Source organism: Phyllobates terribilis, unplaced genomic scaffold (genome assembly GCF_046119375.1).
Source record: "Phyllobates terribilis strain yellow unplaced genomic scaffold, ASM4611937v1 Scaffold_36__1_contigs__length_13169755, whole genome shotgun sequence".
In the NCBI taxonomy this organism is placed as follows: Eukaryota; Metazoa; Chordata; class Amphibia; order Anura; family Dendrobatidae; genus Phyllobates; species Phyllobates terribilis.
The window spans coordinates 10,896,163-10,911,601 of NW_027362796.1; the positions used below are offsets into that span (position 1 = coordinate 10,896,163).

The following is a 15,439-nucleotide window of genomic DNA, read 5'->3' on the forward strand; positions in this document are numbered from 1 at the left end:
TCTATGGGGTTAAGGGCATGTGAGTTAGCTGACCAATTAAGCAGAGTGATTCTGTTGTGTGTAAACCAGGTATTGGTACTTTTGGCAGTGTGGACAGGTGCCAAGTCCTGCTGGAGAATGAAATTTCCATCTCCAAAAAGCTTGTCGGCAGAGGGAAGCATGAAGTGCTGTAAAATTTCCTCGTAGACGGCGGCGCTGACTTTGTTCTTGATAAAACACAGTGGACCTACACCAGCAGATGACATGGCTCCCCAAACCATCACTGATTGTGGAAACTTCACACTAGACCTCCAGCAGCTTGGATTGTGACCTCTTCACTCTTCCTCCAGACTCTGGGACCTTGATTTCCAAAGGAAAATTGGAACTCTGGGATCTAATGGATGGTGTCAGTGACTGCCTTCTTGGCATTTGTCAAGTCAGCAGTCTTCCCCATGATTGTGGAGCCTACTGAAACAGACTATGGGACATTTTTAAACACTTAAGAAGCCGTTGCAGGAGTTTTTTGTTAATTATTCTAATTTACTGAGATAATGACTTTAGTGTTTTCATTGGCTGTAAGCCATAATCATCAACATTAACAGAAATAAACACTTGAAATAGATCTCTCTGTCTGTAATGACTCTATATAATATAGGAGTTTCACTTTTTGTATTGAAGAACTCAAATAAATTAACTTTTTGATGATATTCTAATTTAGTGAGATGCACCTGCATATGATGACTGTTGCCCCCAGTGGAATATATGCGGTGTCTATTTTGGGATATTTTAGTACACCCATGATGATACTATAGACAGCCATTATACCTGGAATGGCCCCTTCCTTGCGTGCCTTGCTTTTTTTCGCTTACACGTCTAACAATCACATATGTGTTGTGTCCCTTCCCCCATCATCCTATTTTTCTATTGCTGAATAAATATGATAGATTTTATACTCCCTGGACTCCTTTGATGGTCTTTTACCCTGCGGGGTTTTCTTTCATATATGGATTCACTGTGTGGTGGTGATGGTAGAGGACATTGTGTAGCAGGATCATTTTGGCCTTGTATAGTAGTAATTTTGGGAATATTGGTCTTTGTATAGTGTATTTTAGATTAGTAACAGTGGTATACTGTAATTATATATGTATAAATCCTCTTTTAAGTGGCGGGGAGGTTATATGGGGAAACATGTACTTTGGGGCTGGGGTCCCTGATCTCTTAGGACCCCAGCAACGCTCCTGCACTGGGGAAAAGCAGGGTCTGGTGGCCACTTTAATATCATCACTTTATGGATATGACGCCAAAGAAACTAATGAAGTGCTTTGCAAACTGCCATAATTTTCACAATTCTGAAAATAAATTGTAAGTTTAGTTCCACTATAAGTGATGTTAATTCTGTTATGAGAGCTAACCTTCTGAGACAATTTGTCACTGCGGTGTGTGAATTGTCATATTAAGCTTTGCTACATCTATACATAGTGAAGCTCAGGGTCAAAATGCTGCAGGTCCCATCTCTTCTACAGAACAATCCCATGGAAATAAAGCTGATCATTTTATCAGACGGGATAATTAGAACTTACCTGGTTGGATCCTTTGTTTCTGGTGGTTTCTTTCCCAGGTCGTCATTAAGGCCCTTTACAATAAGCTCCAAAAACTCATCGGACTTTCAAGCGTTTTCTCCATCACAGAAAGGACAGAAAGGACGCGCTTATCCTGGCAGAGGAGAATCAGAGATATATTGTTCTACATCTCCCAGATGTTTGTGTAGCGCTGGCGTCCCTGCCCTCTGCTAGGCAGGGACGCTGCTCCCCTCACCGCTCTGCTCCGTGCCCGGCGTCCTCTCCCCGCTCTGCTGTCAGCGCGCGCTCCTGCCCGGCGTCCTCTCCCCGCTCTGCTGTCAGCGCGCGCTCCGTCCCGGCGTCCTCCTCCTGCTCTGCTCTCGGCGCGCGCTCCTTCCCGGCCCCTGTGCTTAAGGCGCGCGCGCGCGCGCTCCCCTCCTCTTAAAGGGGCCGCGCGCGCCGCCCTAAAGAGTCCCCGGCCAATGGCCGGAGGACTTCATCATATAAAAGGCACCTCCTCCAAAATGGAGGTGCCCGAGCAATGTTGTTTGCACCTGTGTCTCACCTGTGCTTCAGCCCTCAGGTCCCGTTGCCAGTTACCTGCCAGTTACCTGCCTGATTCCTGCCAGTTACCTGCCTGTTTCCTGCCTGAATACTTGTTACCTGTCTGCCAGTCTGAGGTCCGACGGTCTGCCTTACTACTCCTGTCAGTCTGTCTAAGGACCAGCCTGCCCGCTCACCTGGGAGCGCATATCAGCTACCTGCCTGCTTGTCTGAGGTCCGACGGTCTGCTTTACTACTCCGGTCAGTCTGTCTTTGGACCAGCTTGCCCGCTCACCTGGGAGCGCTTCTCCGTTACCTGCCTGCTTGCCAGCCCGGAGGCTCCGTTGTCACGTGCTGTGACCACCAGCTATCTCAGAGACTCTTGCCCGCTCACCTGGGAGCGCATCTCCGTTACCTGCCTGCTTGCCAGCCCGGAGGTCCCGTTGTCACGTGCGGTGACCACCAGCTATTCCAGAGACTCTTGCCCGCTCACCTGGGAGCGCTTCTCCGTTACCTGCCTGCCTGCCAGCCCTGAGGCTCCGCCGTCACGTGCCGTGACCACCTGCTATTCCAGAGACTCTCGCTTGCTCACCTGGGAGCACCCATCTACCATCTGCCTGCTAGCCTACCCGGAGGCTCTGCCATCACAGGTCGTACCTACCCCTTACCCAGAGACTGCCCTGATCACTTGCCGTATCTCCCTGTCCGTTCACCCAGAGACTGCCCTGATCACTTGCCGTATCTCCCTGTCCGTTCATCCAGAGACTGCCACCCGCTCCCTTACAAGGGCCGCCCCCTTGTATAGTAGCTCAGAGGTTCCGCCTCCCGGACCCGTTACAGTTTGCTCGGGCCATGGAACCCGGTGGCACCCAAGCTCCCTCGCTCTCGGACCTCTGTCTTGAACTGTCCCGTCAGAGGTCCCAACAGGAGACCATCCTGGGTCACCTGCGGAATGTTAATACTCGCCTGAACACTCTGTCTGATCCACCAACAACCTCCGCCAGTACCATGGTATCCTTTTCCGGACCCCGGCTCTCTGCACCTCCTCGCTTCGGAGGCGACTCCGTCCTGGCTCGGGGCTTCATAAATCAGTGCACCCTGCATTTTGAACTATTATCCCACCAGTTTAACTCCGACCGAGCCAAAATTGCCTTTATCATGTCCCATCTCACCGGGGAGGCCCTGGCCTGGCTAAATCCTCTATGGGAGAGAGGAGATCCCCTGGTGTCCGACTTGCCTGCCTTTCTCATGGCTTTCCGGAAAGCCTTCGACGAACCCGGACGGAGGACCTCATCCGCATCTTCTCTGCTTCGCCTCCGTCAGGGAAGCCTCACCGTGGGCCAATATGCCATACGGTTCCGTACCCTTGCCTCGGAGCTGGCCTGGGATAACGAAGCCCTGGTATCCGTCTTCTGGGAGGGTCTGTCCGGCCGTATTAAAGATGAACTTGCTGGTCGGGACATTCCTACCACTCTCGATGATCTAATAACCCTTGCCACCCGGATTGACCTACGGTTCCAGGAGCGTGCCAAAGAGGTCACCCGTGAGAGAAGGATTCCACGTCTAGCTCCTACTTTCCAGGAACCCGTCATTCCTTCCGTTTCTCCACAGGTACACTCTCCTGAGCCTATGCAGGTCGACCAGACCAAGATGGTCAAATCCCGTCAGGATTTCCGCCGTGCCGAGGGGAGCTGCTTCTACTGTGGCAGTAAGGAGCATCTGATCCGTGCCTGCCCGGAGAGGTCGGGAGAACGCCTGTATCTAGGTTCACTCAGAGGGGTCGATCTAGACAAAAATAAATCCTCTCCATCCCTGCTGTTGTCAGTCTCAATCATCTGCGGGGAGAATCGTTATTCCGAACTAGCCCAACTTGACTCTGGAGCAGCCGGAAATCTTATTTCACAGTCCCTGGTGGAGAAATTCCGCATCCCCACCAAACCTCTGGCTGTACCCTTGTCTGTTGTTGCCGTGGATGGGGGCCTCTTACCTCGCCCCATCCAATTCATCACCGAATCCATTACTCTGCAGGTGGGAATGCTGCATTCAGAGAGTATCTCCTTTCACGTTCTGCCTGGTCTCCCTCACGCCCTCTTGCTAGGTCTGCCTTGGCTCCAGAGACATGCACCCGTGCTTGACTGGCAAACCGGAGAAGTCCTTCACTGGGGACAGGCCTGTCATAAAACCTGCCTGGTTCCCGTCCATTCCGTCCGTCCCTCTCCTATCCCAGCTAATCTACCTGGACTTCCGATTCCTTATTGGTCTAGTGCTGATGTCTTTGTTAAGGAGGAGGCAGAGACATCACCACCTCATAGACCATGTGACTGCCCCATCGATCCCGCCAGAGTAATGCAGGTGGCTCCCGTGAGTCTAAATTGTCTCCCTCCTGGTAAGACGTTCGTATCGGTACCTGATCGGGAGAGAATCCTACACTGGGGTCATTCGTCTAAACTAGCTGACCACGCCGGTCGGAAAAAGACCCTCCAGCTTATTACCCGACACTACTGGTGGCCTAACCTGCACAAGGATGTTATGGACTTTGTTTCTGCCTGTGTGTCCTGCGCCCGCAACAAAGTTCCGAGACACCTGTCGGCCGGCCACCTTCTTCCTCTGCCAGTACCTGCTGCCCCCTGGCAGCATTTAGCGATGGACCCTCCTCAATTCCGTCCTGGGGATAAAGTCTGGCTCTCGTCCAAATATGTCCGACTCAAGATCCCTTCCTATAAGTTAGGGTCTCGGTTCATCGGCCCACTGGTGGTCATCGGTCAGATCAACCCGGTAGCCTATAAATTGAAACTCCCGGCCAACTTACGGATCCCTAACTCCTTCCATGTATCTCTCCTCAAACCTGTGGTACTTAACTCTTTTTCTAAGTCTACAGGTACGCCTCCTGCTCTGGTTTCTGCTGAGGACAAGTTTGAGGTAGAGAACATTCTTGCCAGCAAAAGGGTAAAAGGAAAGACCTTTTTTCTGGTAGATTGGAGGGGGTTTGGTCCTGAGGAGAGAACGTGGGAGCCCCGGGAGAACATCCATGCCCCTCTCATCCTAGCTAAATTTCTGTCTGGCCTAAAAAAGGGGGGGCCTAAAGGGGGGGGTACTGTAGCGCTGGCGTCCCTGCCCTCTGCTAGGCAGGGACGCTGCTCCCCTCACCGCTCTGCTCCGTGCCCGGCGTCCTCTCCCCGCTCTGCTGTCAGCGCGCGCTCCTGCCCGGCGTCCTCTCCCCGCTCTGCTGTCAGCGCGCGCTCCGTCCCGGCGTCCTCCTCCTGCTCTGCTCTCGGCGCGCGCTCCTTCCCGGCCCCTGTGCTTAAGGCGCGCGCGCGCTCCCCTCCTCTTAAAGGGGCCGCGCGCGCCGCCCTAAAGAGTCCCCGGCCAATGGCCGGAGGACTTCATCATATAAAAGGCACCTCCTCCAAAATGGAGGTGCCCGAGCAATGTTGTTTGCACCTGTGTCTCACCTGTGCTTCAGCCCTCAGGTCCCGTTGCCAGTTACCTGCCTGATTCCTGCCAGTTACCTGCCTGTTTCCTGCCTGAATACTTGTTACCTGTCTGCCAGTCTGAGGTCCGACGGTCTGCCTTACTACTCCTGTCAGTCTGTCTAAGGACCAGCCTGCCCGCTCACCTGGGAGCGCATATCAGCTACCTGCCTGCTTGTCTGAGGTCCGACGGTCTGCTTTACTACTCCGGTCAGTCTGTCTTTGGACCAGCTTGCCCGCTCACCTGGGAGCGCTTCTCCGTTACCTGCCTGCTTGCCAGCCCGGAGGCTCCGTTGTCACGTGCTGTGACCACCAGCTATCTCAGAGACTCTTGCCCGCTCACCTGGGAGCGCATCTCCGTTACCTGCCTGCTTGCCAGCCCGGAGGTCCCGTTGTCACGTGCGGTGACCACCAGCTATTCCAGAGACTCTTGCCCGCTCACCTGGGAGCGCTTCTCCGTTACCTGCCTGCCTGCCAGCCCTGAGGCTCCGCCGTCACGTGCCGTGACCACCTGCTATTCCAGAGACTCTCGCTTGCTCACCTGGGAGCACCCATCTACCATCTGCCTGCTAGCCTACCCGGAGGCTCTGCCATCACAGGTCGTACCTACCCCTTACCCAGAGACTGCCCTGATCACTTGCCGTATCTCCCTGTCCGTTCACCCAGAGACTGCCCTGATCACTTGCCGTATCTCCCTGTCCGTTCATCCAGAGACTGCCACCCGCTCCCTTACAAGGGCCGCCCCCTTGTATAGTAGCTCAGAGGTTCCGCCTCCCGGACCCGTTACAGTTTGGATTTATCTACAGACTAATGATTAATCTCGCATGAAGAATGATAATATTATAACAGATCACAATTTTGGGGTAAAATTATTCAATTTTAAATATATATACAGTACAGACCAAAAGTTTGGACACACCTTCTCATTTTAAGATTTTTCTGTATTTTCATGACTTTGAAAATTGTACATTCACACTGAAGGCATCAAAACTATGAATTAACACATGTGGAATTATATACTTAACAAAAAAGTGTGAAACAACTGAAAATATGTCTTATATTCTAGGTACTTCAAAGTAGCCACCTTCTGCTTTGATGACTGCTTTGCACACTCTTGCATTCTCTTGATGACCTTCAAGAGGTAGTCACCGGAAATGGTCTTCCAACAATCTTGAAGGAGTTCCCAGAGATGCTTAGCACTTGTTGGCCCTTTTGCCTTCACTCTGCGGTCCAGCTCACCCAAACCATCTCGATTGGGTTCAGGTCTGGTGACTGTGGAGGCCAGGTCATCTTGCATAGCACCCCATCACTCTCCCTCTTGGTCAAATAGCCCTTACACAGCCTGGAGGTGTGTTTGGGGTCATTATCCTGTTGAAAAATAAATGATGGTCCAACTAAACGCAAACCGGATGGAATAGCATGCCGCTGCAAGATGCTGTGGTAGCCATGCTGGTTCAGTATGCCTTCAATTTTGAATAAATCCCCAACAGTGTCACCAGCAAAGCACCCCCACACCATCACACCTCCTCCTCCATGCTTCACGGTGGGAACCAGGCATGTAGAGTCCATCCGTTCACCTTTTCTGCGTCGCACAAAGACACGGTGGTTGGAACCAAAGATCTCAAATATGGACTCAACAGACCAAAGCACAGATTTCCACTGGTCTAATGACCATTACTTGTGTTCTTTAGCCCAAACAAGTCTCTTCTGCTTGTTGCCTGTCCTTAGCAGTGGTTTCCTAGCAGCTATTTTACCATGAAGGCCTGCTGCACAAAGTCTCCTCTTGAAGAAATGTGTCTGCTGCTAGAACTCTGTGTGGCATTGACCTGGTCTCTAATCTGAGCTGCTGTTAACCTGCGATTTCTGAGGATGGTGACTCGGATAAAGTTATCCTCGGAAGCAGAGGTGACTCTTGGTCTTCCTTTCCTGGGGCGGTCCTCATGTGAGCCAGTTTCTTTGTAGTGCTTGATGGTTTTTGCATCTGCACTTGGGGACACTTTCAAAGTTTTCCCAATTTTTCACACTGACTGACCTTCATTTCTTAAAGTAATGATGGCCACTCGTTTTTCGTTACTTAGCTGCTTTTTTCTTGCCATAATACAAATTCTAACAGTCTATTCAGTAGGACTATCAGCTGTGTATCCACCTGACTTCTGCACAACACAACTGATGGTCCCAACCCCATTTAGAAAGCAAGAAATGCCACTTATTAAACCTGACAGGGCACACCTGTGAAGTGAAAACCATTTCCGGTGACTACCTCTTGAAGCTCATCAAGAGAATGCCAAGAGTGTGCAAAGCAGTCATCAAAGCAAAAGGTGGCTACTTTGAAGAACCTAGAATATAAGACATATTTTCAGTTGTTTCACACTTTTTTGTTAGGTATATAATTCCAAATGTGTTAATTCATAGTTTTGATGCCTTCAGTGTGAATGTACAATTTTCATAGTCATGAAAATACAGAAAAATCTTTAAATGAGAAGGTGTGTCCAAACTTTTGGTCTGTACTGTATATATATAGCAATTACATTATTCTGACAAGACCAATTTTTTGTTTTTTTCTTCCCCTTTTTCCCAAAAAATATAACTTTGTTTTTTCATTAACATAGACGGAGGGCTTGTGTTTTGTGGGACTAGTTGCTCTTTGGAATGACAATATTCAATTTACCACATAAAGTATTGAAAAATGGGGAAAAAATCAAAGTAAGGTTATTATTTTTGTTTGTTTGGGTTTTTTTATGAACATTTAAAAAAAAATGTGGTTTGTGAGACCATTTTCATCTTGCAAAGACCTAATTTTATAAAATGATCCCATTGATGGAGTTGTCGGCTTTTTCTTGTGGAGAGATCAGTAGTTACAAGTTTCTGGCACTTTACTGTCCTTTACAGCATTGACCCGACGTGCAAAAGATTTATATATACTGAAAGATTGTACTTATGTCAATGCAGCAGAAACAAATATTGTTTTACGCTTTTTCTTTTTTATAGTTAGCCAGAAAACCGCAGAACCTTAAGCAGAAAATGACATGAATGAGAATATCTGCCCGGCTTGTACCGGATCCGGGGGTGTTACGTACAAGGCGAAGGTCCCAGAATAAGGATTTGCTTCATTTTGGTGCAGAGTTTCTAGTAGTTTCTGGTTACTACTGTTACAGGCAGATACCGTCTGCATAATACAGCCAGCACCGCCTCAACCCCTCCATGCATGTGGACCCCGGCACAAACACTCAGGTACATCCTTTTATGCTAAGACATTAATAATTCTACAATTATCACACACAACTTATATACAGAAACCCCCCAACCGTCCCCGATCCAATGGGACTGTCCGGCTGTCGCTTGAGGTCGGGGCTATGTGCTGACGAGCTGTGTTCTGTCAGGACAGTCAGTGTAGTACAAGAATGTCTCATGCCGAGCTGCTGTGATCGCTCCTGGAGAGGGGCAGCATCCGCTCCGCACGCCTCGTACACACCCGGCTCCGCTCCGCAAGCCTCGTACACGCGCGGCTCTGCTCCGTACACCTCGTACATACGCGGCTCCGCTCCGTACACCTCGTACACACACGGCTCCGCTCCGTACGCCTTGTACACGCGCGACTCCGCTCAGTACGCCTCGTACACACGCGGCTCCGCTCCGCACGCCTCGTACACGCCCGGCTCCGCTCCGTACGCCTCGTACACGCCCGGCTCCGCTCCGTACGCCTCGTACATACATGGCTCCGTACACCTCGTACACACGCGGCTCCGCTCCGTACACCTCGTACACACATGGCTCCGCTCCGTACACCTCGTACACGCCCGGCTCCGCTCCGTACACCTCGTACACGCCCGGCTCCGCTCCGTACGCCTCGTACACGCCCGGCTCCGCTCCGTACGCCTCGTACACGCCCGGCTCCGCTCCGTACGCCTCGTACACGCCCGGCTCCGCTCCGTACGCCTCGTACATACACGGCTCCGTACACCTCGTACACGCGCGGCTCCTCTACGTACACCTCGTACACGCGCGGCTCTGCTCCGTACACCTCGTACACACGCGTCTCCGCTCCGTACACCTCGTACACACACGGCTACGCTCCGTACACCTCGTACACACATGGCTCCGCTCCGTACACCTCGTACACACGCGGCTCTGCTCCGTACACCTCGTACACACGCGGCTCTGCTCCGTACACCTCGTACACACGCGGCTCTGCTCCGTACACCTCGTACACACGCGGCTCCGCTCCGTACACCTCGTACACACGCGGCTCCGCTCCGTACACCTCGTACACACGCGGCTCCGCTCCGTACACCTCGTACACACGCGGCTCCGCTCCGTACACCTCGTACACACGCGGCTCTGCTCCGTACACCTCGTACACACGCGGCTCCGCTCCGTACACCTCGTACACACGGCTCTGCTCCGTACACCTCGTACACACGGCTCTGCTCCGTACACCTCGTACACACGCGGCTCCGCTCCGTACACCTCGTACACACACGGCTCTGCTCCGTACACCTCATACACACACGGCTCTGCTCCGTACACCTCATACACACACGGCTCCGCTCCGTACACACGCTGCTCTGCTCCATATACCTCGTACACACGCAGCTCTGCTCCGTACACCTCGTACACACGCGGCTCCGCTCCGTACACCTCGTACACACGCGGCTCCGCTCCGTACACCTCGTACACACATGGCTCTGCTCCGTACACCTCGTACACACGCGGCTCTGCTCCGTACACCTCGTACACTCACGGCTCTGCTCCGTACACCTCGTACACACGCGGCTCTGCTCCGTACACCTCGTACACACACGGCTCCGCTCCGTACACCTCGTACACACACGGCTCTGCTCCGTACACCTTGTACACACGCGGCTCTGCTCCGTACACCTCGTACACGCGGCTCTGCTCCGTACACCTCGTACACACGCGGCTCTGCTCCGTACACCTTGTACACACGCGGCTCTGCTCCGTACACCTCGTACACGCGCGGCTCTGCTCCGTACACCTCGTACACACACGGCTCTGCTCCGTACACCTCGTACACACACGGCTCCGCTCCGTACACCTCGTACACACGCGGCTCTGCTCCGTACACCTCGTACACACGCGGCTCTGCTCCGTACACCTCGTACACACACGGCTCCGCTCCGTACACCTCGTACACACGCGGCTCCGCTCCGTACACCTCGTACACACACGGCTCTGCACCATACACCTTGTACACACGCGGCTCCGCTCCGTACACCTCGTAGACACTCGGCTCTGCTACATCCACACTGTAAACCCCTCCTGACCCCACACATAAACTTCAGCTCATCCAGCACCATGACAACCAGCACAGCAGAGTCCTGCATCCACTGAGGTCCCTGATCATGTGACCCCTGACTCCTCCCCTCCTGTGACCTCATCACAGCTCCTGTGCGCACAGAGCAGCCATATATGTGGTAGCGGCTGTGCAGGTGGAGGTATGTGGAGACCCCATTACTGGGCGCAGGGGGCATTAACCCCTTCAGCACGGAGACTCTTTTGGGGTCTTGTGTTGCCCCTTTATAAGAATCATAAGGTTTTTGTTCTGTTTCCTGTAATAGATACATACGACCCAACTATGGAGACAGGAAGGGAGGAAACGTATTGTTCTCATAGTACAGGACCCCTTTACTGGCCCCACAGTGTAATACCCCCATTATACCCCTTATGCCGGATGTATGATGCCCCCACAGTGTAATGCCCCCATTATGCCCCTTATGCAGGATGTATGATGCCCCCACACAGTGTAATGCCCCCATTATACCCCTTATGTCGTATAAAAGAAGCAAGACAAAAATATATCTCATACCCTTATATTTATTATGCAATTTTGCTTTACATTTATATATAATTATGGTAGGGTATGAGATATATTTTTGTCTTGCTTCTTTTTTGCTAGTGTGAACATGCCTCTGTTTCTTGTATGTCTGCCATCTTAGACCTCAGTTCACATTGTCTGGTTTTTTGACTTGTTTGCATTCTGTGCAATTTAAGGGTGTGGCATGCCCTTTGTTGAGCTGATTGGTATATATGTAGCTTACCACGGGCCTAGGTGGTCTGGAGTTGGGACCCGGTCCTATTTGTCTACCCTTTTATATGCATTACTTCAACTTTGATATACAGTAAGGTTTTTAATATAGGCAGTATAGGTACCGTCCCAATTTAGGGTCACCTTGCCGCTGGTGGGACGGCTTGTATACTTTTTTTGATCAAAAATAGTTCACTAAGTACCCTATATTTATTATGCAATTTTGCTTTACATTTATATATAATTATGGTAGGGTATGAGATATATTTTTGTCTTGCTTCTTTTTTGCTAGTGTGAACATGCCTCTGTTTCTTGTATGTCTGCCATCTTAGACCTCAGTTCACATTGTCTGGTTTTTTGACTTGTTTGCATTCTGTGCAATTTAAGGGTGTGGCATGCCCTTTGTTGAGCTGATTGGTATATATGTAGCTTACCACGAGCCTAGGTGGTCTGGAGTTGGGACCCGGTCCTATTTGTCTACCCTTTTATATGCATTACTTCAACTTTGATATACAGTAAGGTTTTTAATATAGGCAGTATAGGTACCGTCCCAATTTAGGGTCACCTTGCCGCTGGTGGGACGGCTTGTATACTTTTTTTGATCAAAAATAGTTCACTAAGTACCCTATATTTATTATGCAATTTTGCTTTACATTTATATATAATTATGGTAGGGTATGAGATATATTTTTGTCTTGCTTCTTTTTTGCTAGTGTGAACATGCCTCTGTTTCTTGTATGTCTGCCATCTTAGACCTCAGTTCACATTGTCTGGTTTTTTGACTTGTTTGCATTCTGTGCAATTTAAGGGTGTGGCATGCCCTTTGTTGAGCTGATTGGTATATATGTAGCTTACCACGGGCCTAGGTGGTCTGGAGTTGGGACCCGGTCCTATTTGTCTACCCTTTTATATGCATTACTTCAACTTTGATATACAGTAAGGTTTTTAATATAGGCAGTATAGGTACCGTCCCAATTTAGGGTCACCTTGCCGCTGGTGGGACGGCTTGTATACTTTTTTTGATCAAAAATAGTTCACTAAGTACCCTATATTTATTATGCAATTTTGCTTTACATTTATATATAATTATGGTAGGGTATGAGATATATTTTTGTCTTGCTTCTTTTTTGCTAGTGTGAACATGCCTCTGTTTCTTGTATGTCTGCCATCTTAGACCTCAGTTCACATTGTCTGCCCTTATGTCGTATGTATGATGCCCCCACACAGTGTAATGCCCCCATTATGCCCCTTATGCAGTATGTATGATGCCCCCATTATGCCCCTTATGCAGGATGTATGATGCCCCCACGGTGTAATGCCCCCACTATGCCCCTTATGCAGTATGTATGATGCCCCCCACACAGTGTAATGCCCCCATTATGCCCCTTATGCAGTATGTATGATGCCCCCACAGTGTAATGCCCCCATTATGCCCCTTATGCCGGATGTATGATGCCCCCATTATGCCCCTTATGCCGGATGTATGATGCCCCCCACAGTGTAATGCCCCCATTATACCCCTTATGCAGGATGTATGAAGCCCCCACACAGTGTAATGTCCCCATTATGCCCCTTATGCAGTATGTATGACGCCCCCACACAGTGTAATGCCCCCATTATGCCCCTCATGCAGTATGTATGATGCCCCCACGCAGTGTAATGCCCCCATTATGCCCCTTATGCAGTATGTATGATGCCCCCACACGGTGTAATGACCCCATTATGCCCCTTATGCAGGATGTATGATGGCCCCACACAGTGTAATGCCCCCATTATGCCCCTTATGCAGTATGTATGATGCCCCCACAGTGTAATGCCCCCATTATGCCCCTTATGCAGGATGTATGATGCCCCCACAGTGTAATGCCCCCATTATGCCCCTCATGCTGGATGTATGATGCCCCCATTATACCCCTTATGCAGGATGTATGATGCCCCCACACAGTGTAATGCCCCCATTATGCCCCTTATGCAGTATGTATGACGCCCCCACACAGTGTAATGCCCCCATTATGCCCCTCATGCAGGATGTATGATGCCCCCACACAGTGTAATGCCCCCATTATGCCCCTTATGCAGTATGTATGATGCCCCCACACAGTGTAATGCCCCCATTATGCCCCTTATGCAGGATGTATGATGGCCCCATTATGCCCCTTATGCAGTATGTATGATGCCCCCACACAGTGTAATGCCCCCATTAGGCCCCTTATGCAGTATGTATGATGCCCCCACAGTGTAATGCCCCCATTATGCCCCTTATGGAGGATGTATGATGCCCCCACAGTGTAATGCCCCCATTATGCCCCTTATGCAGGATGTATGATGCCCCCACAGTGTAATGCCCCCATTATGCCCCTTATGCTGTATGTATGATGCCCCCCACACAGTGTAATGCCCCCATTATACCCCTTATGCAGGATGTATGATGCCCCCACACAGTGTAATGCCCCCATTATGCCGCTTATGCAGTATGTATGATGCCCCCACACAGTGTAATGCCCCCATTATGCCCCTCATGCAGTATGTATGATGCCCCCACGCAGTTTAATGACCCCATTATGCCCCTCATGCAGGATGTATGATGCCCCCACACAGTGTAATGCCCCCATTATGCCCCTTATGCAGTATGTATGATGCCCCCACACAGTGTAATGGCCCCATTATGCCCCTTATGCAGGATGTATGATGGCCCCATTATGCCCCTTATGCAGGATGTATGATGCCCTCGTACACACGCGGCTCCGCTCCGTACGCCTCGTACACACGCGGTTCCGCTCCGTACGCCTCGTACACACGCGGCTCTGCTACATCCACACTGTAAACCCCTCCTGACCCCACACACAAACTTCAGCTCATCCAGCACCATGACAACCAGCACAGCAGAGTCCTGCATCCACTGAGGCCCCTGATCATGTGACCCCTGACTCCTCCCCTCCTGTGACCTCATCACAGCTCCTGTGCGCACAGAGCAGCCATATATGTGGTGGCGGCTCTGCAGGTGGAGGTATGTGGAGACCCCATTACTGGGGCAGGGGAGACTAACCCCTTCAGCACGGAGACTCTTTTGGGGTCTTGTGTTGCCCCTTTATAAGAATCATAAGGTTTTTGTTCTGTTTCCTGTAATAGATACATACGACCCAACTATGGAGACAGGAAGGGAGGAAACGTATTGTTCTCATAGTACAGGACCCCTTTACTGGCCCCACAGTGTAATGTCCCCATTATGCCCCTTATGCAGGATGTATGATGCCCCCCACAGTGTAATGCCCCCATTATGCCCCTTATGCAGTATGTATGATGCCCCCACACAGTGTAATGCCCCCATTATGCCCCTGATGCTGGATGTATGATGCCCCCCACAGTGTAATGCCCCCATTATACCCCTTATGCAGGATGTATGACGCCCCCACACAGTGTAATGCCCCCATTATGCCGCTTATGCAGTATGTATGATGCCCCCACACAGTGTAATGCCCCCATTATGCCCCTCATGCAGTATGTATGATGCCCCCACGCAGTTTAATGACCCCATTATGCCCCTCATGCAGGATGTATGATGCCCCCACACAGTGTAATGCCCCCAATTATGCCCCTTATGCAGTATGTATGATGCCCCCACACAGTGTAATGGCCCCATTATGCCCCTTATGCAGGATGTATGATGGCCCCATTATGCCCCTTATGCAGGATGTATGATGCCCCCACACAGTGTAATGCCCCATTATGCCCCTTATGCAGTATGTATGATGCCCACACACAGTGTAATGTCCCCATTATGCCCCTTATGCAGGATGTATTATGCCCCCCACAGTGTAATGCCCCCATTATGCCCCTTATGC

At 50.8% G+C, this 15,439-nt stretch overlaps 2 protein-coding genes across 5 annotated transcripts in view; both read left to right on the plus strand.

Moving 5' to 3' along the window:
• Positions 1-15,439, plus strand: part of LOC141182837 (uncharacterized) — a 206,490-nt gene that overhangs the window by 165,744 nt on the left and 25,307 nt on the right. Inside the window, exon 1 of one of the 4 annotated variants that reach the window (XM_073660968.1) lies at positions 10,934-11,007. The exons of 2 other annotated variants lie outside the window; for them this stretch is intronic. Coding sequence is in view for 1 of the 2 variants with exons in the window: in XM_073660966.1 (XP_073517067.1) it covers positions 14,579-14,604 (26 nt within the window). In the remaining variant the exon portion in view is untranslated. Of the gene's footprint in view, positions 1-10,933; positions 11,008-14,538; positions 14,605-15,439 lie in introns of those variants that run through there. One more of the 4 variants, XM_073660966.1, reaches the window with a different exon arrangement.
• The window catches only part of LOC141182835 (uncharacterized), a 285,253-nt gene that overhangs the window by 165,621 nt on the left and 104,193 nt on the right, over positions 1-15,439 (plus strand). The gene's annotated exons all lie outside the window — the stretch shown is intronic.